Genomic DNA, 24,371 nt, shown 5'->3' with positions numbered 1-24,371 from the left:
CGCATTAGCCTCGACAGGACAACATTGAGATCCCACGGGGTAGCCGGAGGTTGAAACGGGGGCTTTAGTTGAACGAGGCCCTGCATGAACTGTTCGTCAAGATGGTTGGACCTAAACGGGCGCACTAGCGACACCCTGGTGGTGGGCACTAAGTGCACTGAGGAGCACGCAGACAGAGATGGTTTGGAGGCCAGATTCGGACAGGTGCAAGAGGTAATCCAGCAGGCAGTGGAGCCAACAGGAGCAAGGGTCCAGTCCGTGACCACCGCACCAGATGGAGAAAGGCTTCCCCTTCGAGTTGTAAGACTTCCAGGTGGAAGGTTTCCAGGACTCAATCAAGACCCTGGACACACCATCCGTGAGCTACAAAGGCTGAAGGATCATGCATCCACACCGTGAGGGCCAGGGCCCGGAGGTTCGGGTGGGGCAGGGTGCCCTGGTTCTGCAATATCAGGTCGGGAACCATCCCCAGGGACAGGACTTAATTGTCACACTGGCATGTATTGCAACTCCATCCATTTCAAGAATTACCCTTGATCTCTTATCAAAGAAGCAGAAATATTAGAGATCATGTGGTACATGCATCATTAACTTCATCAAAACTTCAGTCATTTAATGGAGAGCATAAACAGTGCGGCAATTGTGACATGTGCAACACTACAATGGAAGGTAATGTGTGGCAACACCCGATCACAAATAAAACCTACAGAAAGAATTTCAATACCACGTGCGAGTCTGCACATGTAATATACTTAATTCAGTGTCCCTGTCCTCTTTTATATATTGGCCGTACCAGTAGACAGATTAAAGTCCATCTACGAGAACACCGAGGCACTGATAATAAAACATTGTCTTCAAGTCAATCATACATTTCAGCAGCTTAAATGGACCATCCTGGAACAAGTTGTCAAAAGCGATCGAGGCGGAGACATCAGCTGTCATCTTAATTACAGGGAGCAATGGTGGATTTTCACATTGGCATCTGAAGCCCCAGATGGATTAAATGATAGCGTAGAATGGTCATCACTGCTTTGAATTTTCATTGGAGGAGAGAGCTGCCCTCCTCTCCCATTGGTCTGCCTCAAACTCACTGAACGTTCAAAATCTCTGGTTCAAACGAGATGGATGCTGTTGTCAGTAAAAGCTGACACCAAGTAGTCGCATATGCAGCAGGACAGACTTTGTGAATGTAGGACATAGCCAACAGCTACAACTTCAGTTATTTTACCATCAAGCAAGTTAAGTATAACTTTGTTTATTTGTTTTGTAGACACCGCAGAAAATGTCCACCCCTGAAGAAGCCCACGAAACACGTACCGTGTCGAGTCGGGCCGGTGTAGTAGAAGCTGTCAAAACTACGCTATGCAAGGATAAGTGTCTTGCTTAAAAAACAATTTAAAAATGTTTCAAAAAAAAAAAGTGAACGTACCGTGACAGACTGTAAAATAGCGTTTAATGAGCTATAACTTTGCCTATGAGTCTTCTTTTAAAACTCCAAAGAAACTCAATTGATATGAGGAGCCACCTTCTACTTTAAAGAATCTTTCAGCTACTAAAATATGTTTATTTAGATATTGTTGATTTTTACATCATATTTTGCAGTTTTCAAGTTGTAATAGTGTCAAGGATTCCTAACCTGGCCGAGGGGAGGGGGTGGGTGGGGAGTGAGCTAACAGCAGCTGTTGCAACCCTTCTCCTCTCTCCCTGCAGCTCAACTGGCAGGACAGCAGAACTGGTGGCCCAGCACTTCTAATCTTTTCTTGCTGGCAGCTCTACTCCTTCTTGCATGGTTCAAACAGCTGATCTCTACCCTGAACTACCCAAAAGAGAAAAGAACCAGGAGCTGGCTCCAACCTCCTTTCATTGGGTCAGTGGGAAGAGAAGGATGGGAGATGATGAGAAAGATGAAGGAGGGGAGGAAACTGTCAGCTTTAGGAATGTGCAACTTGCCTTTCCCTCTCCTAGGATGAGAAAGACATTGTTTCCAGTGCTTGCACAAAGTTCTCCCGATACTAAAGCTGGCCCTACTTAGACAACACTGCAGACTTCTTACATGAACAGCAGGGATCGATACCAAGGTTGCTCCCTGACCCAAGTGAGCCCAGTCATACTGAGGTCCCACAGCATCTATGGATTCTGAAACCCTGTTTTACCTTATAGAGAGACAAACTACAAGTCCACAGATGCACCAAGGCAAAGTCAAAATGTCAGTCAGACAGGAGTCACCTGACTCAGGTATTATCCCTGACTGGTACACTGGGTAACATCTAAAATTCAAAATAACTCTGCTATGTAGGCAAACCCTCTAGCTTCACTCATTTCTAAATATGTTTTATTCACATATAAAATATACTCACTTGACGGCATTTGGGTCCAAATTAGCATAGAGATAGTACAGACACTTCATTCTCTCCTGTGTTTCCAGGTTATGGGGGACAAGGTACTGGGCAAAGATCTTCTCTACAAGCAATCTGTAACATAGGAAAGACAGAGAGAAGGCACCAGGTTAAGATCACAATATTGGCTCATGCAACACACTGGCATCGCACCAGATACTGTACTGCCTTAGAACCATTAAGATGCTACTAGACACATGAATCCAAGGGTGACCTGAAGAAATAACATACAGCATGACATCAAGCAGCTATCCCTGCAGCAAGTGGTAAAGGGTGTGTGCATAAATCTACGTGTCAAGGACAGATATCTAGATATGTGTGTGTGTGTGTGTGTGTGTGTGTGTGTGTGTATATATATATATATACATACATATACATATATACTCAAAGAAAGAGGGATGCATGCATGTTTTCCAAACACTATCTATTGCCTCACAAATGGTCCGATACAGTAAAATTTGCGGGACAGCAGGCGCTCCGAGGCAAGCGCCCGCTCTCCCAACACGCGCCCAAGGCCACTCTCCTGGGCGCGCGATCGAGTATGCAAATGAGGGCCCGTGGTAAAAGGAGCGACGGCTGTCAGCAGGTTTGACAGCCGACGCTCAATTTTACCGGTGTCGGTTCTCAAACCCACTGACAGCCACGGGTTCGGAAAACGGACGCCAGCATAAATGAGTGTCCGTCTTCCGACCTGCGGGCCGATTTAACTTTTTTTTTTTAATTTTTGATTTTTTTTTTTTATTTTGGGGCCTCAGACTTAATATTGCTACGATATTAAGTCGGAGGGTGTACAGAAAAGCAGTTTTTTCTGCTTTTCTGTACACTTTCCCGGTGCCAGCAGAAATTAACACCAGCCTTTGGGCAGGCGCTATTAATTTCTGAAAGTAAAATGTGCGGCTTGGCTGCACATTTTACTTTCAGAAGAAATATTTCCAAGAAAAGACCAAATAATATTTTTGGCGCCTTATAATATTTTCAAGACAGTTGATTCAAATGGAAACAGGTGAAGATGTTATTACCCATCTAGCATCTATAAATGCTTTAAATTGGTCCGAGGAGAAAAAGACATAAGATTCATTATATTTAAGAAAACATTTGCAATGAGAGTGTAGTAAAAACGACAGTCCAAGGCTACAGCTTCCTGCCACAGGTCAAGTAAAGCCTTTCTCACTGGAATAAAAAATTAACAGGGGTGGGATGAGACACATGGAGGGGTATTCCCATGTCCCAATTAACCAGCTTCCCCCCCCCCCCCTTTTTTTTTTTTTATTACACTGTATTCTTTCATGACATGGGAAAGGAAGGTAATTACATTTCAAGAAATGGAGCACAAATTTAGTTAACGTCAGTTGCAAATTCTCATTTACAATAAAACATTTTCCATCTGCAAAACCTATTTATGATTTTACATGAGCTAGTTCAAAGAAATCCACCTTTTCAAAGCATTTAAATAATTACAGAAAACAGATATTGTGGCAGCTGTTATGAGACCACATTAGCAGGTACAGCTGGATGTCAAAGAAAAAGTACCTGACTCTCTAACCTCTCTCAGCAGTTTTAAATAAATATTAAAAAGCAAAAATGAAAAGAGCATACCCCGCACTTTAACTCCTAAGTAGGCAAAAAGGAGCCCTTAACAATAAATACACAGGGGCCAATGCAATAAGACGCACGTTGAAAACAGGTGCTCGTACTGAGCGCCCATTTTCGTAATGCCCGTGCAGCCACATTACCTGGGCGCCAATGCAGAAATGAGGGACTGCATAATAAAAGGCACTCTAGGGGAGAATTGTGCATCCGAAGCGCTCAATTGCATCAGGCACTCACAATTCCAAAGGATGCTCTATACGAATGTCCGTTTTTATCCTGCTTCTTTAGGCCAATTAATTTTGTTATTTTGCTGAGGTTGCTGAAGTGTCTTGTTACCGATGTCTAAACTGTGCACCCATAAACATTTTTTTTTTTTTTTTTTTTTAAATCAAGCCAAAAGACAGTATACTTTTTTTCCATTTCAGGCAATAAATTAAAGTGTCACAACAATACTAAATAGGATGACACATTCATCTTAACATAGAGGACAGAAATGCCCATCTGCTGAATCCCTAGGAAAATATAAATCTTTCCTTACAAAATACCGTACACGAACCAATAAAGCAAAAAAAAAAAAGATTACTATGCTAAGCAGATTCACTTGGTTATATTTATTTCTATACTACTCTTTGAGGTTGTTAAACATTTAGAGCCCCGACATCTTCCATCTCGAGAAGCTACAACTTCACAAAGGCCATTTGTAATGAATATGCCACCGCATTCTTAGAACCTGGAGAAGGTGTGGATGGAGGACCATGTCGCCACCTGACAGATCTCAGTGGGCGACATCTTGGTTTCCACCCAGGACACTGCCTGGGCTCTAGTGGAATGGGCCTTGACTTGTAAAGGCGGCAGCTTGTCTGCATCTATGTAGGCTGCCTTGATAACTTCTTTGATCCAGCGGGCTATGGTTGCTCCTGAGGCCGCTATCCCTTGCTTCTTCCCGCTGTGAAGGACGAATAGATGGTCCGTCTTTCGTACGGATTCCGACCTTTCCAGGTATCGGACTAGGAGTCTGCCGATGTTGAGGTGGCGCAGACTGCGAGACTCTTCCGAATTCTTATGCTCATGTGGTTTGGTTGAGATGGAAGTGAAAAACCACTTTGGAGAGGAAAGACGGGACCGTTCATAACTGGATGGTTCCCGGAATGAGTCTGAGGAATGGCTCCCAGCAGGTCAGTGCTTGAAGCTAGCAGATACGACGGGCCGAACAAACTGCCACCAGGAAGGCTGTTTTCAATGATAACAGTCGGAGAGACAGGCTGCGAAGAGGTAGGTGTGAAGGAGGCTCCTGCTAAGAAATCTAGGACCAGGTTGAGGTTCCAAAGAGGCACCGGCCACTTTAGGGGTGGTCGTGTCTGCTTGACTCCTTTCAGGAAGCGGGAGACATCCGAGTGAGAGGCTAGGCTGCCGCCCTCACTCTTGGTTCCGTAGCATGACAATGCGGCCAGCTGTACCTTGGTGGAGTTGAGAGACAATCCCTTCTGTAGGCCGTTCTGCAGGAATTCCAAAATCACGGGAATCTTGACTGAGCGTGGAATGATGTTGCGGTCCTCACACCAGATTTCGAATACTCTCCAAATCCTTATGTATGTTAGGGATGTGGAGAACCTTGCGTGCTCGGAGCAGGTTGTCAATTACTGCTCCCGAGAATCTGCTCTTCCTCAGGCGAGTCCTCTCAATGGCCAGGGCGTAAGAGAGAATCGAGCTGGATCCGCGTGGAGGATCGGCCCTTGTTGGAGCAGATCCCTGTGTGGCGGTAGCGGGAGAGGGCTCCCTGTCAGCAGCCTTCGCATGTCCGCGTACCACGGTCTTCTTGGCCAGTCCGGGGCCACTAGAAGTACTGGTCCCTTCTTGTGTTCTATCTTGTGGATGATTGCGCCCAATAGGGGCCAGATCTGTACCAGGGCATCGATTCCCTGGGACTGAGGTTCCCATCTGTGGCTGAAGAAGCTGGGCACTTGGGCGTTGGACCGGTTTGCCAGGAAGTCCATGGTTGGTGTTCCCCAACGGTTTACTATCAATTGGAATGCTGTGGTCGACAGTCTCCATTCTCCTGGGTCTAGATTTTCTCTGCTGAGGTAATCCGCAGCGACGTTGTCTTTCCTGGCAATGTGGACGGCCGAGATCTCTTGAAAGTTCGCTTCCACCCATGACATTAGGGGGTCTATTTCCAAAGACACCTGTTGGCTTCTGGTTCCTCCCTGACGGTTGACATAGGCCACTGTTGTGGCATTATCCGACATGACTGACTGATTTGTCTCGGAGTTTGTGACTGCCCGGGTTTCTAGGCGATTGATGTTCCATCCCGACTCTTCTTTGTTCCATTGCCCCTGGGCAGTTAGCTCCTGGAAGTGTGCTCCCCATCCTCGTAGGCTGGCGTCCTTGGTGAGCAGAATCCAGGTTGGTGAGGATAGCCTTACTCCCTGGCTCAGATGGCCTTCTTGTAGCCACCATTGTAGTTGGTTCCAAATTTTGTCCAGGAGCTAAAGACGTAGTGTAGTTCTGGGACAGCAGATTCCATCGTGATAGTAGGGAGCGCCGTAGAGGTCTCATGTGAGCTCTTGTCCATGGCACTACTTCCAGTGTGGATGCCATGAGGCCGAGGACTTGGAGGTAGTCCCATGCCGGGGACGAAGCTCGCTCAACAGGGTTCGCAACTGGGTCATCAGTTTTGATCTCTTGATCAAGATGACCTTGTCTTGTGTGGTGTCAAACCGAACTCCCAGGAATTCTAGAGATTGGGAGGGCTGCAGGCAGCTCTTGTTTGTGTTGACCACCCACCCGAGGCTCTCCAGTAGAGTTTTGACTCTGGTCGCCTGGTGACTTTCCTCTGGGGATTTCACCCTGATCAGCCAATCGTCTAGATAAGGGTGTATGAGGATTCCTTCCTTCCTCAGTGTTGCTGCCACTACCACCATGATTTTGGTGAACGTCCGGGGTGCTGTGGCTAACCCAAATGGTAGTGCCCGGAACTGGTAGTGGTGGTCCAGGATGAAGCATAGAAAACGCTGATGCTCTTGATGGACCGGAATGTGTAGGTAGGCTTCCGACAGATCCAGGGATTTAAGAAACTCTCTCGCTTATATCGCCCTTATTACCGAGCGAAGGGTTTCCATGCAAAAGCGAGGAATCTTCAGGTCGTGGTTGACCGACTTGAGGTCCAGGATGGGCCGGAACGTTCCTTCTTTCTTGGGAACGATAAAATAGATGGAATAATATCCAGTATTTATTTGTTGTGCAGGCACTGGTGTTATAGCCTCTAAGGCTAGTAATTTATTATTTATTTATTTAACAGTTTTTTATACCGACCTTCATAGTAGATAACCATATCGGATCGGTTTACATTTTAACAAAGGGTAAACTGAGGTAACAATTCTGGTAAATAATAGATAACAAAGGAAAAGGAATAAGTCAAAGTTACAATCAACAAGGAATGGAAAACTTGGAGGCTTAAAGACAAGCTGGAAGGAAGATAGAGGCAGGTAGAATAAATATAACTTGATACGAATAATTTAACGGGATTAGAGCATATGCTTTAACCTGGAAATGCCAGTGTCCATTGTTCAGGAGGAAGTGTGTCAGAGTCCTTGTAAGAAGTGAGGCTAAAACTAGTGAATATCTGGTGGATCTGGGAAGGCTTGGTGAAAGAGCCACGTCTTTAGTCTTTTTCTGAAGGTTAAGAGGCAGGGTTCCAATCTGAGATTTGCTGGGATATTATTCCAGATAGCTGGGCCCGCAATTGAAAAAGCTCTGTCTTTGGTCGTAGAGAGGCGTGTGGCTTTAGTAGGGGGAAATTTCAGAGTGCCTTTGTGGATATCTCTTGTTGGTCTGTTAGAGGAGTGGAGTTTGAAAGGAATATCCAGGTCGAGTTGGAGTTGCTGATGGATGGTTTTGTGTATTAGTGTAATAGATTTGTACAGGATTCTGAAATTTACTGGTAACCAATGTAGGTTTCTGAGGACGGGGGAGATGTGTTCACCGCGGCTGGTGTTGGTCAGCAGTCTCGCTGCCGCATTTTGTAACATCTGCAGTGGTTTGGTGGTAGATTTAGGGAGGCCTAGAAAGAGGGCACTACAGTAATCTATTTTGGCGAACAGAAGAGCCTGGAGGACTGTCCTGAAGTCTTGGAAAAATAAGAGTGGTCTCAGTCGTTTCAAAACCTGTAGTCTGTAGAAACTGTCTTTGGTAGTTGTGTTGACCATTTTTTTAAGGTTTAGACGATTGTCTATTATTACCCCAAGGTCTCTAACGTGCGTACAGGTGATGTGAGCATTGTGTGGTGAAGGTGGAGGAAGATTGTTTTCATTTGAAGAGATGAGGAGAAGTTCCGTCTTTGAGGCATTGAGGACCAAGTTTAAGCTGTTGAGTAGATTAGTAATGGATAGAAGACAGTTATTCCAGTAGGTGAGAGCTTTTGAGATGGATTCTGTTATTGGGATTAGAATCTGTACATCATCTGCGTACAGATAGTGAATTAGGTTGAGGTCTGTCAGTAGTTGGCAGAGGGGGAGGAGGTATATATTAAAGAGGGTTGGGGATAAGGAGGATCCTTGTGGTACGCCAAGGGAAGATTTTGTTAGAGGTGACTCCTTGTTATTGATTTTGACTTTGAAAGTCCTATTGCTGAGAAAGGACCTGAACCAGTTGTGGGCTGATCCGGAGATGCCGATATCCTCAAGGCGATCCAGAAGGATGGTGTGGTTGATGGTGTCAAATGCCGCCGAAATGTCTAACAGAACTAATAAGAAGGAATGTCCTTTGTCTAACCCCATTATAATATGGTCTGTAAGCGAAATGAGGAGGGTCTCCGTGTTGCGTGATTTCCGGAAGCCATATTGCGAGGGGTATAGGATCTTATGGTCCTCTAGATATTCTGAAAGCTGGGTGTTTACCAGTTTCTCTGTAAGTTTGGCAACGAATGGAAGATTGGAGATGGGTCTAAAGTTGGCTAGTACATTAGGGTCTAGATTGTGTTTCTTGAGGAGGGGCTTAAGAGAAGCGGTTTTTAGGCTGTCTGGGTAGCTTCCTTGAGTTAGAAGGCTGTTAATAATATTTGTTAGAGGTCCTGAGATCGTGTCTGGAATAAGAAGCAGGAGTCTTGATGGGATATTATCAGCCGGATGACTAGATGGTTTCTGTCTTTTTAGAAGGGATTCAATCTCTTTGGTGGAGATTAATTTGAAGCTGTCCAACTTAGGTTTAGAGAACGAATTGAAATACTCATCTGATTTGAGAGGTGTTGTATTAGGAGGAAGGAGGGCGAGAGTATTTAGGATCTTCAGTTGAAAAAATGAGGCGAGTTCATTAGCCTTGGATAGAGCTTGTTCGTCTGGAATAGGTGGCGGGTTGATTTAGTTATTTGTGTTACGTAAGCAAATAGGGCCTGGGCGTCATACTGGTAGTGGTGTATTTTGTTGGCGTAGTATTCCTTTTTTTTTTGTAGTATGCAGGTCCTATAGCGATGTAAGAAACCCTTGTATGCTGAAAGGGTAGTTGAGTTGGGGGTTTTTCGCCATCTATTTTCTTTATGGCGTAAGTCCTGTTTCATCTGTTTTAGTTCGGTGCCGAACCAAGGTTGATTCCCCTTTTTTTTTGGATTGATTGTTTTGGAGGTTATTGGGCACCATTTGTTTGCGACTGCTTCAGTAATTGTTTGCCAGGAAGATATGTCTGAGTCGGGATTAGACAGGTCCAGGTTGGAGAGTTCCTTGGAGAGCTGCTCGCTGAGTATATCAGATGGACATGATTTCCTGAATTGAATGGTGGAAAGGTGCGGAGAGGTGTGACTCTGTTTGTATGTGGAGAAGGATGATTCTATCAAGAAATGATCTGACCAGGGGATTGGGGTACATGTGGGATCTACCGTGCACGTGAATTTAGAGTTAATGAATATTAAATCCAGGATGTGACCAGCTTTGTGTGTGGGGCTGTTGATAGTCTGAGAGAATCCCATTGCAGTGAGGGTGGTGAGGAAGGCTTCGCAGTTCGCAGCGGAATAGCGTCTGTATGGAGGTTGAAATCACCCATAATCATAGTTGGTAGGTCTAAGTTAATATGTTTTGCTATGGATTCTATGAGGGGTGAAGGGTCGGTTTCTAAAACTCCAGGAGGAGCGTAGACTAACAAAATTTGTAGAAGTTTTGACTTGACTAATCCTAGTTCCAATTTGGATTCAGTCTTGATGGTGTGAGCGGTCAGTCTGAGTTCTTTCTTGGAGGCTAGAAGAAGTCCGCCTCCTCTTTTTTTGTGTCTATGGAAGGTGAAGATGTCATATAACTGGATAGGTAGTTGGTTGGTTAAGGCAATGTCCGAGTTTTTTAACCAGGTTTCTGTGATGGCACAGATGTCTGGGTTGGAGTCCAGGAGGTAATCATTGAGGATGTGTGTCTTTTTAGTTAAAGATTGTGCATTGAGGAGGGTTACTGAGAGTAGCGTGAGTCCTAGAAGTTGGTTCAAAGGTGACGTCATGATTGGAATAATTCTTTTTGTAAGACGTTTGTGGAGTTAGGTAAGGAGATTCTCCTCTGGTTGTAGATGATTGGGATGTTGTGTGTGAACATGATGAATGAGGTTCCGGAAGAGGTTTAGTCTGAGAAATATTTTGATTGGGACTGGATACAACTGGTGAGAGTCTATATGAAGAAGAGATGTCTGTGGACGGATGAAAGAAGGTGTTTGTCTGAATGAAGGATGAAAGAAGGTGTTTGTCTGAATGAAGGGCGGTTTGGATGATTGTTGAAAGGAAGTCTATAAGCTTGTTGGATTGATTGGAGGCGTGCTCAGTCCTCCGTAGGTGTGGGTGGTTGTTTGATCAAGTGGTGGTAGAGCTCCACTTCTGGAGGTCACTAAGTTCGAGTGCTGGGGTGAGATGCTGGGGCGAATCTTGGTTGAGAGCTGATGTTGAGTGCTGAGATTGGATGCTGGGTTGCGTCCTGGTTGCGTGCTGAGGTCGAGTCCTGATTGAGAGTTGGTGAAATGCTGGGGTTGTGTGCTGGGCGGTTGTTGTCTGATGCTGGATGAGTGTTGGGTGCGGAATTACACTTTCTCTGGGGGGATCTGCAGTGTAGGGGCAGAAGGAGGGGTTGTAAATGGGTCTGTGCCAGGTTACAGTCGCTCCCAGTTGAAGGGAAAGGCTGCAAAAAATGACGTGGAGTGGGCAGGTTGACCGGCTTGAGAAACGGAGGGCTGAGCAGTTTCAGAGATCAAGATAGGGGCTATCCTGCGGGGCTACACTAAGGGGTACACAAAGGGGCAGGCCCCTTTGTCGCGCTCCTTCGACGCGCGACGCTTGGCGCGCGGCGCCTGGCTGGATAGCGATTTAAAGCCCCTCAAGGGCTGGCTCCTATTGGAGGAGCTGGATCGGTGGGCGGGGCTCGTTTTCGGCGTTTTTGGCGCGGTTTTTACTGCTTATAGGTTTTAGTGAGTCGCTTCTGCCGCGTTTGTCGTCCCCGTGTCTCCCCGGGGGGGGGGGAGAGAAAAGCCCTGGCCTTCCCCCGGTGGGGCTCGGCGCCGACAGCGCAGGCCTTCCCCGATCGCCGCAGTGAAGAAGAGGAAATGGCGCCGGCTGGATAGCGATTTAAAGCCCCTCAAGGGCTGGCTCCTATTGGAGGAGCTGGATCGGTGGGCGGGGCTCGTTTTCGGCGCGGTTTTTACTGCTTACAGGTTTTAGTGAGTCGCTTCTGCCGCGTTTGTCGTCCCCGTGTCTCCCCGGGGGGGGGAGAGAAAAGCCCTGGCCTTCCCCCGGTGGGGCTCGGCGCCGACAGCGCAGGCCTTCCCCGATCGCCGCAGTGAAGAAGAGTAATCTGGTCAGTGTAGCTTCCACTGCCATCCTCTTGGAAGGGTCATGGCAGGGGGGATTCCACAAACCTGTCCGGAGGGAGGTGGTGGAAATCCAGGTAATATCCCTCTCAAATGATGGCTAGGACCCACTTGTCCGAAGTTATCTCGACCCATCTTTGGTAGAATAGGGCAAGTCTGCCCCCTATGGCTTCTTCCTTTGGACGGGTCAGCTGATTTTCATTGTGGGGTGCGGCTAGAACCTGGGCCCGAGCCAGCCCCCCTTTTGTTGTGCTTGTTCCGAAATGACTGGCTCCTGCCTGCGGGACGAGCCACTTGATATGTGTTTCTGTATGGGTTGAAGCGCTGTGATCCTCCTGCCCCTGGAAGTTCGGGGAAGGGTCGCTGGTTTCTCTTATTCCTGTCCTCCAGTAGCCGCGGCAGTTGGCTAGCTTCTCTAGTTCACTTCCGAACAGGAGGGTTCCCTTGAAGGGCATCCTTGTGAATCTCGTTTTGGAAGATGTGTCGGCCGACCAGCTTTGGAGCCAGAGTTGTCTTCTGGCTGCCACGGCTGATGACACTCCTCTAGCTGCGGTGCAAACCAGATCAGAAGCAGCATCCGTGAGGAATGATACTGCTGGTTCCAGGGCTTCCCCGGTAGTGTTGCTCCTGGTCTGTGATAAGCAGGCACGTGTCACCATGCATAGCAGGCCGCGATCTGTAGAGACATAGCGGAGACATCAAAAGACTGTTTGAGGATGGATTTCAGACATCTATCTTGAGCATCCTTGAGTGCTGCTCCTCCCCTCAACTGGGATAATAGTGCACTTCGAGACCGCGCAGACCATGGCATACACTTTTGGACATGCTAGGAGATCTTCGGCAGCTGGATCTAGAGGGTACATGGCTGCCAGGGCACACCCCCCTTTGAACGTAGTCTCCGGGGCTTCCCATTTCAGGTCAATTTGCTGCTGGATGGCTTGTAATAGTGGTAAATGACGGGAGGTCTGACGGAGTCCCTCTAGGAGGGGATTCGTCTTAAGTTCCCCCGAGGCACCTGTGCCCGGGATAGTGAGCTCTTTCAAGCTGTGTGTGATCAGTTCTGGCAGCTCATCCTTGGTGAAGAAGTGCCTCATGGTTCAGTGGGGCTCGGCCCCTGGGGGGAGTTCCCCTTCCTCCAGGGGTTCTAAATCCTCATCTGAGTTGTCCGTGTCCCCGAAGGTGGAACTTCTGGGCGGTAGAATCACTTCTCTGGGCATAGAGGGTCCCGGGATGTTGAGGTCCTCTGGCCAAGGTTATGGCCGTATTATCGGAGGCCCTGGCTGCATGTGGACGAAGGTATGCAGGCCTTTGAAGAATTCCACCCAGGAGATAGATGCTGGGTCTAAATTAAGAGGCACGGTGTCCCTGAAGGAGGCTCCCGCTGGGGGACGCTAGGTCCGGCGTACTGTTCGAGAAGCTGAAACCCGGTACTGGCTGGGGAGGGCCATGGGCTAGATCCCCTAGGGCCTCCTTGCACTGTATACACAGGGCCGTGGCCTCCTCATGCAGTGCAGCTCTAATGTGGCATGCTGGGCAAAGGCCCTGAGCCTTGAGCTTCTTCTCTGGTGGTGCCATGGCTTGTGCGCATAAAATACAGGGCCCGGGTGGCTTAGTTATGCGCCCCCAGTGCGTCGAAGTTGTGCGCGTAGGATTGGTACGCGCTCAGAGAGATGTGCGCACAGATCAAAGTTATGACACCCGGCACAGTAAGCGTGTGGCTATGCGCGATGCTTGTGCGTGCGAAGTTGTGCGCACGGCTTGGCTCTGTGCGCACGGGTCGGGGCGGCGGCAGGGTGGCGAACAGGTCAAGATGGTGACGGGGACCACACGGACAATATGGCGACCACCTCTGAGGATCTCCACGTGGGAGGACCCTCAGATCTGACCGGAGACTAGCCCTGCTAGGGCAGATCAACCCAGTTGCACTGGCACCGGCTGGTGACCTGTGCGACCCTTCGAGCTTCGGAGACCAGAGACTTTTAAATAGATTTCTACCTTACTTGTCGCTGCACTTCCCGGTCTCGTTCCGGGCGGTCTCCGGTTGCGTGGGGAGAGGGAAATACCTTCACCACTGTGCTCAAAGTTGCACCCGCTGCCTCTCAGCCTCACCCATTGCCGGGGGCTAAGTCCACGCCGAGGGTCGGCTGCCAGTCCGATGCCAACCTCCGAGAGATTGCAGAAATCACCTCGGGAATTCTCAACTGGGGGAGGGACCCAAGTGGTGTCACCGCAGGAGAGCGGGGCTCATCTGCAGAGGTAAGTTTCTTCTTGTTTTGGGTTTCTTTCGTAAAATTACTCTAACGCTGTGCTTGCGTGCATAGAGTCCCAAACTGCTATGGAGACAGAAAATACTGAAGAGCTGCACTTCCTGCAGGGGTATATGTACTAGGACTGACTTAAATTGAAATCTGATCCATCTCCAACTGCTGTCAGGAGTACACTATACCCATTGGTCCTGAGTCCATCTGCTACACGCTAGGAAATCTTACTTTTACAGTTTCATAAAGTACTCAGGTATTAAGTTCCCTAATTAATCTTAACAAGGTATGGAGTACCTTGAATCCTTATCAATAATGATTTTTCTACCCAAGCTAGTAACATTGTTTTCCTGATTTGGCACTCAGCTGGTAATACCATGGTTTGTGTTATGTGAAGCTAACTTAGAGCATTGTCAATTCAAGCACACAGGAATATATGGCTGTAGGTAGAGGCCTGGACTGAGCATGGGTAGCTGAAGATGAAGAGGAAGTCTGTTTTCTCTCTCAACTCCTCCTGTGGAGCAAACTCATTCATGTGGCTCAAGCTGCTTTAGGACTAAAGTATTTCAGTACTGAAAACAAACATTTCACTGGTAAATTTGGATATCAGACAAGATTGACAGCCCATATCCAGTGCATTTTCTACTTTACAAGCAAGTTTGCTTACCATAAATGATGTTTTCCTTAGATAGCAAGATGAATTAGCCATGCTGTCTGGATTACTTCATCCAACAGTGTACCATGCAGAGCTCTCTTTCCAAGAATTCAGAGCTTTGCCCTGCTGTGCTACTGTGGCAGTTCCTGCGCGGTAATGCGGCCAGTCATTCCTCAGTTTATGATTAAGCAAACACTGTCCATGCTGTGAGGAATAAGAGCTATCCAAGGAAGAGGGCAAGTATATATGGCTAATTCAACCTGCTATCTACAGAAAACACTATCTACAGTAAGCAAACTTGCTTTTTTTCTGTCGATAAGCAGACTGAATTAGCCTTGCTGTCTGGGGACTCCCAAGCTTCAGGTTGTAGAAAATAACAGACTATGGTGGAGGCACCGCACAGGCTTACATCTTTTTTTTTTTTTTTTTTAAATCCGTCTTCTCAATGGACAATTCCTTATAATTGACATTGTTCAAGACTGCTCGACCTACTGTACTCTCTGAAGCTGCAAGGTGGACCAGGCAATAACAGGAAATGAAAGTGTGGAGTGATGACTACATGGCTGCCCTGTAAATCTCTTCGATACGGACATTGTGCAGGTGAGAAACAGAGGAGGCAGTAGCCCTCACTTGATGTGCTTTCACTGAACCTGTCAAGACAGAATGCATTGAATGACAGCAGTGCTGAATGCAACAGGAAATCTAGTTGGACAGTGTTTTCTTGGCCACTGTCTCCCCTATGATCCTAACGCCTTAGGAGTGGCAAACAGCTGTGACGATCACCCACGGCCCTAACTTTGCTGCTTATAGTATGCCAATGCCCTTTGGCAATCAAGAGTATTTAAGAGTCTCTCTCATTCTTATGCGACATTGGAAAAAAAAGGTGGGAAGTATAATGGCTTGGTTGATATGAAAAGCCGATATCTTTATGGGCAGAAATTTTGGATGTATTTGAAGAACTACTTTATTGTGGAAGAACTGTAAACAGGGTGGAAAATGAACCAAGGCCTCTAATTCACTGACCCTTCTCGTTGAGGTGACAGCTATCAAAATCAGTACTTTCCAGGTCAAACTTTAAAGAAACTAATTGTATCTGTTCAAACGCATACGTCATTAAGGGCATCAAGACCACATTTATGTCCCATGGAACCAGTGGTTTTCGAAATGGAGGATTTAGACAGAGAAGACCCTTCATAAATCTGGATATAAGTGTGTGAACTCAGATGGAAGTTTCTGCATCTTTATCATGATAGGCTGCAAATGCACTGAGATGGACTCTGACCGAATGTGTCACTCGGCCTGATCTGGGCAAATGATATAGATAAGCGAGTAATTCTTTTGGTGAAGATTTAAAGGGGTCAATCAAGAGAACGGTATATCATCCCATGTACCATTTCTATTTGAATGAATAGTTGTGATGAGTTGACAGCTTCCTAGCCGCTAAAAGCATATCCTGAATTAAGGAAGGAAGGTCCAGCTCTTTTAGTATGTCACGTTCAATATCCAGGCTGTTAGATGAAGCAAGAATGGACAGAAGGAAGAACTGACTCCCCCCTTCCTGAATTAGAAAGTCTGGCCTTTGATCCAGCACTCTTGGGCTCTGTGCGAAGTACTGCACGAGATAAGCATACCAAGGCTGTCTCAGCTATGCAGGAGCTATGAACATCATCTGAGTTCTGTCTTGAATCAGCATCTGGATCATCCGAGAAATGAGAGGAGTTGGGGGAAAGATGCACAACAGAGCGCTCACCCATGACCACAGGAAAGCATCTGGCGCCTCCCTGTGCCAGCTTGGTGGGATGGAACAGAACCTGTGCAACTTTCTGTGCTCCATCATGAACAGGTCTATTCACGGTAGTCCCCAATCTAGAAAAAGACTGTTGGCTACTGCCTGATCTAGAGACCATTCGTGTGGATGAAATACTGTGCTCAGCTGGTTCACCAGTACATTCACCAGACTGGGCAGATAAGTTGCCTGGAGGGAGATCGAATGGCTGATAGCTAACCCCCAAATCAAGACAGCTTCCCTGCACAGCATCCACGAACCAGAACCTTCTTGCTTGTTTGTGTAAACCATGGCAACCTGGTTGTCTGTGTGAATCATTACTGACCTGATCTGATGCAGATAACTGAATGCAATGAGAGTATTCTTGATGGCTCTGACCTTTGAATTGGAGGGCACTCTCTTCCGATTACCATAGACCTTGTGTCCTGTACTGGAGAAGATGGGTTCTCCACCCAAGTGGATACATCAGTGGACAGAATCAACTGATGTGGTAGGTTTTAAAGGGGTGCCCCCTTGGCTAAGACAACTGGTTTTAACCAGCATGAACATAAGAACATGCCATACTGGGTCAGACCAAGGGTCCCATCAAGCCCAGCATCCTGTTTCCAACAGTGGCCAATCCAGGCCATAACAACCTGGCAAGTACCCAAAAACTAAGTCTATCCCATGTTACTGTTGCTAGTAATAGCAGTGGCTAATTTCTAAGTCAATTTAATTAATAGCAGGTAATGGACTTCTCCTCCAAGAACTTATCCAATCCTTTTTTAAACACAGCTATACTAACTGCACTAACCACATTCTCTGGCAACAAATTCCAGAGTTTAATTGTGCGTTGAGTGAAAAAGAACTTTCTCCGATTAGTTTTAAATGTGCCACATGCTAACTTCATGGAGTGCCCCCTAGTTTTTCTATTACCCAAAAGTGAAAATAACCAATTCACATCTACCCGTTCTAGACCTCTCATGATTTTAAACACCTCTACCTTATCCCCCCCTCAGCCGTCTCTTCTCCAAGCTGAAAAGTCCTACCCTCTTTAGTCTTTCCTCATGGGGAGCTGTTCCATTCCCCTTATCATTTTGGTAGCCCTTCTCTGTATCTTCTCCATTGCAATTATATCTTTTTTGAGATGCGGCGACCAGAAATGTACACAGTATTCAAGGTGCGGTCTCACCATGGAGCGATACAGAGGCATTATGACATTTTTCGTTTTATTCACCATTCCCTTTCTAATAATTCCCAACATTCTGTTTGCTTTTCTGACTGCCGCAGCACACTGAACAGACGATTTCAATATGTTATCCACTGACGCCTAGATCTCTTTCTTCGGTAGTAGCACCTAATATGGAACCTAACATTGTGTAACTATGGCATGGGTTATTTTTCCCTATATGCATCACCTTGCACTTATCCACATTAAATTTCATCTGCCATTTGGATGCCCAATTTTCCAGTCTCACAAGGTCTTCCTGCAATTTATCACAATCTACTTGTGATTTAACTACTTTGAACAATTTTGTATCATCTGCAAATTTGATTACCTCAGTCGTCGTATTTCTTTCCAGATCATTTATAAATATATTGAAAAGTAAGGGTCCCAATACAGAACCCTGAGGCTCTCCACTGCCCACTCCCTTCCACTGAGAAAATTGTCCATTTAAACCTACTCTCTGTTTCCTGTCTTTCAGCCAGTTTGTAATCCACGAAAGGACATTGCCACCTATCCCATGACTTTTTACTTTTCCTAGAAGCCTCTCATGAGGAACTTTGTCAAACCCCTTCTGAAAATCCAAGTACACTACATCTGCTGGTTCACCTTTATCCACATGTTTATTAACTCCTTCAAAAAAGTGAAGCAGATTTGTGAGGCAAAACTTGCCTTGGGTAAAGCCATGCTGACTTTGTTCCATTAAACCATGTCTTTCTATATGTTCTGTGATTTTGATGCTTAGAACATTTTCCACTATTTTTCCTGGCATTGAAATCAGGCTAACCGGTCTGTAGTTTCCCAGAATGCCCCTGGGGCCCTTTTTAAATATTGGGGTTACATTAGCTATCCTCCAGTCTTCAGGTACAATGGATGAATTTTATTAATAGGTTACAAATTTTTAGTAATAGGTCTGAAATTTCATTTTTCAGTTCCTTCAGAACTCTGGGGTGTATACCATCCGGTCCAGGTGATTTACTATTCTTCAGTTTGTCAGTCAGGTCTACACATCTTCTAGGTTCACCATGATTTGGTTCAGTCCATCTGAATCATTACCCATGAAAACCTTCTCCAGTACGGATACCTCCCCAACATCCTCTTCAGTAAACACTGAAGCAAAGAAATCATTTAATCTTTCCATTGATGGCCTTATCTTCTCTAAGTGCCCCTTTAACCCCTCGATCATCTAATGGTCCAACTGACTCCCTCACAGGCTTTCTGCTTTGGATATATTTAAAAAACATTTTTACTGTGAGTTTTTGCCTCTGCGGCCAACTTCTTTTCAAATTCTCTCTTAGCCTGTCTTGTCAATGTCTTACATTTAACTTGCCAACGTTTATGCATTATCCTATTTTCTTCTGTTGGATCCTTCTTCCTATTTTTGAATGAAGATCTTTTGGCTAAAATAGCTTCTTTCACCTCCCCTTTTAACCATGCCGGTAATCGTTTTGCCTTCTTTCCACCTTTCTTAATGTGTGGAATACATCTGGACTGTGCTTCTAGGATGGAATTTTTTTTTAACAATGACCACACCTCTTGCACACTTTACTTTTGTAGCTGCTCCTTTCAGTTTTTTTCTAACTATTTGTCTCATTTTATCAAAGTTTCCCTTTTGAAAGTTTAGCACGAGAGCCGTGGATTTGCTTACTGTCCCCCCTTCCAATCGTTAATTCAAATTTGATCATATTATGATCACTATCGCCAAGCGGCCCCACCACAGTTACCTCTCTCACCAAATCCTTTGCTCCACTGAGAATTAGATCTAAAATTGCTCCCTCTCTCGTCGGTTCCTGAACCAATTGCTCCATAAAGCTATCATTTATTCCATCCAGGAACTGTATCTCTCTAGCATGTCCCGATGATACATTTACCCAGTCAATATTGGGGTAATTGAAGTCTCAAACAATCAACAGAAGCCAACCTTGCACATAAGCAAGTATTCATCTAGACAGGTGCAGGACAGAAAATGAAGTTCCATTCAAAATTCAAACGTGTATTTATTATATAACTGAATTTTCATAGTTCATTCAATACGGCAACTCCTTCAGGTAAACAAAGAATATTTTAAATACTTGTCCCCCGACACGGTCCGTGTTTCGTGTGAACTGCATCAGGAGGGACCGCAGTATATTATGATCTACAATAAAACGATACATATCAAGAATGGAACAAAATAGGCTGCAAGAAATATATATATATACAGATGTAACGTAACAGGTACATACCTTTAAAGAGATCACAGGAGCGCGAGCGCCCTATAGCAATGACAGCCATTTAAAAGGAAAAAAGGCGCGAAAGGAAAACCTCTCGCAGACCTCTCACAGACCTCTCGCAGACCTCTCGCAGACCTCTCACAGACTCGGGTAGTCCGTCCACCACGGTCTCAGGCGGACCTCTGGCAATGAAGGATGAAACTGTTTTCAACCTTTCTTCACGTCAGCTCTCTCCGCTGGAATTACAATTACTTCACAGGGGGCTCTCATTTGTCCCTACCAGTAGAGGGGATAACTTTGATTTTTTAGTTCATGTCCACAGATTTCTTCGGAGATTGAAACTCAAATTATTTTTTGAGGACTCCTTACCATCATCAGATATGTCTGTGGTTCACCCGAGATCAAAATGGACCCCTCCGGGGGTGGTTGATGTATCTTTAGGGGCATTTGAGCGCCTAGTATGTAGAGATGTGAACCTGATTTGCTCACAAAAACCATACATTAGGTATAACCTGCCAAAAGATGAGGCTCGAGCCATTGGGGAATTATCTAAAGATTACTCCATTGTGATTAAGCCAGCAGATAAGGGGGGTGGTATAGTGGTGTTAAATAGATCTGACTACGAAACTGAAGTGCTGAGACAACTGGGAGACATGTCTTTTTACACCCCACTACCTGCGGACCCCACGGAGGCTTTGCTCCTGGAGATTAAATCTACAGTACAAATGGCTTTAGACGCACGTATCATTACGAACAAAGAGGCTAGATTTTTAGTAGCATCCCATCCAGTTATGCCACTGTTTTATACCCTTCCAAAGGTGCATAAATCCTTGACAAATCCTCCGGGTCGCCCGATAGTCTCTGGCATGGGCTCCTTATTAGAGCCGTTGTCCCAGTTTGTGGACGTTTTCTTAAAACCACTTGTACCTTGTATTAAGTCATATGTGAGGGATTCCTCTCACTTTATGTCTATGTTGGAACAGTTAGAGATTACCCAATCCAACTTGTTTCTTATTACCCTCGATGTGGTTTCTCTTTATTCCAACATACCACAACTTGAGGCACTGACAGTTATTGAGAGGGCATTGAACACTCGCCCAGTCCCACACCGGGTCACTACCGCTTTTTTGGTACAATTGGCAGAGATAGCGTTGACAAAAAACTTTTTTCAATTTAAGGACCAAATTTACCAACAAAATAAGGGGACTGCGATGGGGGCGACAATGGCCCCGAGTTTGGCGTGCCTGTATATGAACGACTATGAAACATCTAAGATTTATACGTCGGATTGGTCTTCTTTTATTAATTCCTGGTTTCGTTACATTGACGATATTTTCATTATATGGACGGGTACTGATATACAGTTTTATGTATTTTTTGACTGGGTTAATTCTTTGAATCCCCACATTCAATTTAATTACAATATTCATCCCACACATATTTCTTTTTTGGACGTCTCCATTCTCTGGATGGGGGACCATTTTCAGACCTCACTGTACCGTAAAGACACTGATCGGAATACGTTACTGGCATATAATAGCTGCCATCCTCGGGCTCTTCGTGAGAATATCCCGACGGGGCAATTTCTAAGATTGCGTCGCCTTTGCTCAAACCGCACTGACTTTCTCTCACAAGCTCAAATTCTATCGGCCCGGTTCAAGGCAAGGGGCTATCCTCCTCGGGTCATCAAAAAAGCGTTTAAACGCGCATTATACACGCACCGGGAATGGCTCTTTATATCCCCCACGGCCACTGAGGATACATCGCTGAACTGCATCCTTCCATTCTCTATAGTTGGGAGGACTGTAGTTAACATGATTAAGAGACATTGGGCAGCCCTTTCCCTTAACACTCTGATGCACGGATCACTTCGGTTCACTTTTAAGAGAGGGTCTAATTTACGGGACCGACTGGTTCATACAGCAAGTTGCCCTAGTGATCCGAGATCTGATAGGAGGGGTCAGCATTCCCCTTGCGGTCATTGCGCCATGTGTCGACATACAGAACCTCTGAGGGAATTTGTACACCCCAAACTGGACGGGTATTTAAGCTGTTTTCCAATACTGACTGTACAACTAGAGGGGTGGTCTATGTGGTTAAATGTCCTTGTCCTTTGTTATACGTGGGTAAAACCTCGCGTATGATAAAAACAAGGATTATAGAGCATTGCTGTAATATCAGATCCTCCAGGATTGACGAGCCTCTTGTATCACACTGGCTCCAGGCTGGCCATTCCATCGATGCTCTCTCCTTCCTGGTCCTGGAGGTGGTCGCATGTCCCCAACGAGGGGGAGACTTTTCCGGGATGCTAGGACGGAGAGAGCAGCGCTGGATTTTCACATTGGATTCAGTTTTCCCCAATGGCTTAAACAAGGAGATCGAATGGTACCAATTTTATTAATAGCCTATTAATTCGACATGTGTGTGGCTGTGCGCTCTGGCGTTCTCCAGCTTCTCGCGAGAGGTTTTCCTTTCGCGCCTTTTTTCCTTTTAAATGGCTGTCATTGCTATAGGGCGCTCGCGCTCCTGTGATCTCTTTAAAGGTATGTACCTGTTACGTTACATCTGTATATATATATATATTTCTTGCAGCCTATTTTGTTCCATTCTTGATATGTATCGTTTTATTGTAGATCATAATATACTGCGGTCCCTCCTGATGCAGTTCACACGAAACACGGACCGTGTCGGGGGACAAGTATTTAAAATATTCTTTGTTTACCTGAAGGAGTTGCCGTATTGAATGAACTATGAAAATTCAGTTATATAATAAATACACGTTTGAATTTTGAATGGAACTTCATTTTCTGTCCTGCACCTGTCTAGATGGGTAATTGAAGTCTCCCATTATTACCACACTACCAATTTGGTTAGCTTCCCTAATTTCTCTTAGCATTTCACCGTCAGTCTCACCGTCTTGATCAGGTAGACGGTAGTATACTCCTATCACTATAGTCTTCCCTGACACACAAGGGATTTCAACCCATAAAGATTCAATTGTGCATTTAGTCTCATGCAGGATGTTTATCCTGTTGGACTCTATGCCATCCCGGACATAAAGCGCCACACCGCCTCCCGGGTGCTCCTCTCTGTCATTACGATGGTATAGCACTGTCCCATTGGTTGTCCTCCTTCCACCATGTCTCTGAGATGCCAATTAAGTCTATGTCATCATTCACTACTATACATTCTAATTCTCCCATCTTACTTCTTAGACTTCTGGCATTAGTATACAAATATTTCAAAGTTTGTTTTTTGTTTGTATTTTCATTATTCTTTTTAATTGATAGGGATAAGTTAGAATTTTTTAGCTTAGGTGAGTTTTTAGTTACAGGCACTTGGACTACTTTTCTTATTATTGGAACCTCACTGTCGGGATGCCCTAATTCTAATGCATCATTAGTATCCTTTGAAGATACCTCTCTTCGAACCATGTGCTGCTGAGCGACTGTCGGCTTTCCCCTTTGTTCTAGTTTAAAATCTGCTCTATCTCCTTTTTAAAGGTTAGCGCCAGCAGTCTGGTTCCACCCTGGTTAAGGTGGAGCCCATCCCTTCGGAAGAAACTCTTCCTTCCCCAAAAGGTTCCCCAGTTCCTAACAAAACTGAATCCCTTTTCATTGCACCATCATCTCATCCACGCATTGAGACTCCGGAGCTCTGCCTGCCTCTGGTGACCTGCGCGTGGAACAGGGAGCATTTCAGAGAATGATACCCAGGAGGTTCTGGATTTAAGCTTTCTGCCTAAGAGCCTAAATTTTGCTCCAGAACCTCCCTTCCACATTTTCCTATGTTGTTAGTGCCCACATGTACCAGCACTGTCTAAAATCCTATCTAGGTGACACGTGAGGTCCGCCACCTTTGCACCAGGTAGTCATGTTACCAGGCGATCCTCTCGCCCACCAGCCATCCAGCTGTCTACATTCCTAACAATCGAATCACCAACTATGACGGCCGACCTAACCCTTCCCTCCTGGGCTGTAGGCCTTGGGGAGATATCCTCGGTGTAAAAGGACAATGCATCACCTGCATGCTATGTCCCTCCTTCATGGATCTTGTTACGGATATTTTGGTTGTCAAAGGTTGAAGATATTGCGACCACTGGCTTTTGAGGCCCCACTGCAGCCTTCTCATATGCTGACAAGTGAAGAAAAAGATGTGAATGGCCGCTGCCATATGTCCCAGCATCATTGATATTTGATGAGCTGACACTGTCGACATATGGAGCAGAGATCCTGAGATGATGTATCCTCTGGATCCCATTCTCCAGTAAGAAGGCCCTCAGCTGAATAGTCTATCTTGGCGCCTATGAACTGCAGGATCTGAGATGGTCTGTGTACCGATTTCTCATAATTGAGTAGAAACCCTAAGGCTTCCAGGCAACATATAGTTTTCTGCAGATCATTCTGTAGAGCTGACAGGTTAGGAGAAACTATAAGCCAGTCGTTCAG

The 24,371-nt window shown here is 45.7% G+C and overlaps 1 protein-coding gene across 2 annotated transcripts in view; it reads right to left on the bottom strand.

Moving 5' to 3' along the window:
- PDS5A (PDS5 cohesin associated factor A) overlaps window positions 1-24,371 on the bottom strand; it is a 734,756-nt gene that overhangs the window by 440,289 nt on the left and 270,096 nt on the right. For both annotated transcript variants that reach the window (XM_029589173.1, XM_029589180.1), the window contains exon 13: window positions 2,358-2,471. In XM_029589173.1, coding sequence (XP_029445033.1) covers window positions 2,358-2,471 — 114 coding nt within the window. The remainder of the gene's footprint in view (window positions 1-2,357; window positions 2,472-24,371) is intronic.

Source organism: Rhinatrema bivittatum, chromosome 1, assembly GCF_901001135.1.
Source record: "Rhinatrema bivittatum chromosome 1, aRhiBiv1.1, whole genome shotgun sequence".
NCBI classification, from domain to species: Eukaryota; Metazoa; Chordata; class Amphibia; order Gymnophiona; family Rhinatrematidae; genus Rhinatrema; species Rhinatrema bivittatum.
Note: the sequence above shows the minus strand (reverse complement) of the source record. Positions and strands in the feature narration are given on the sequence as shown.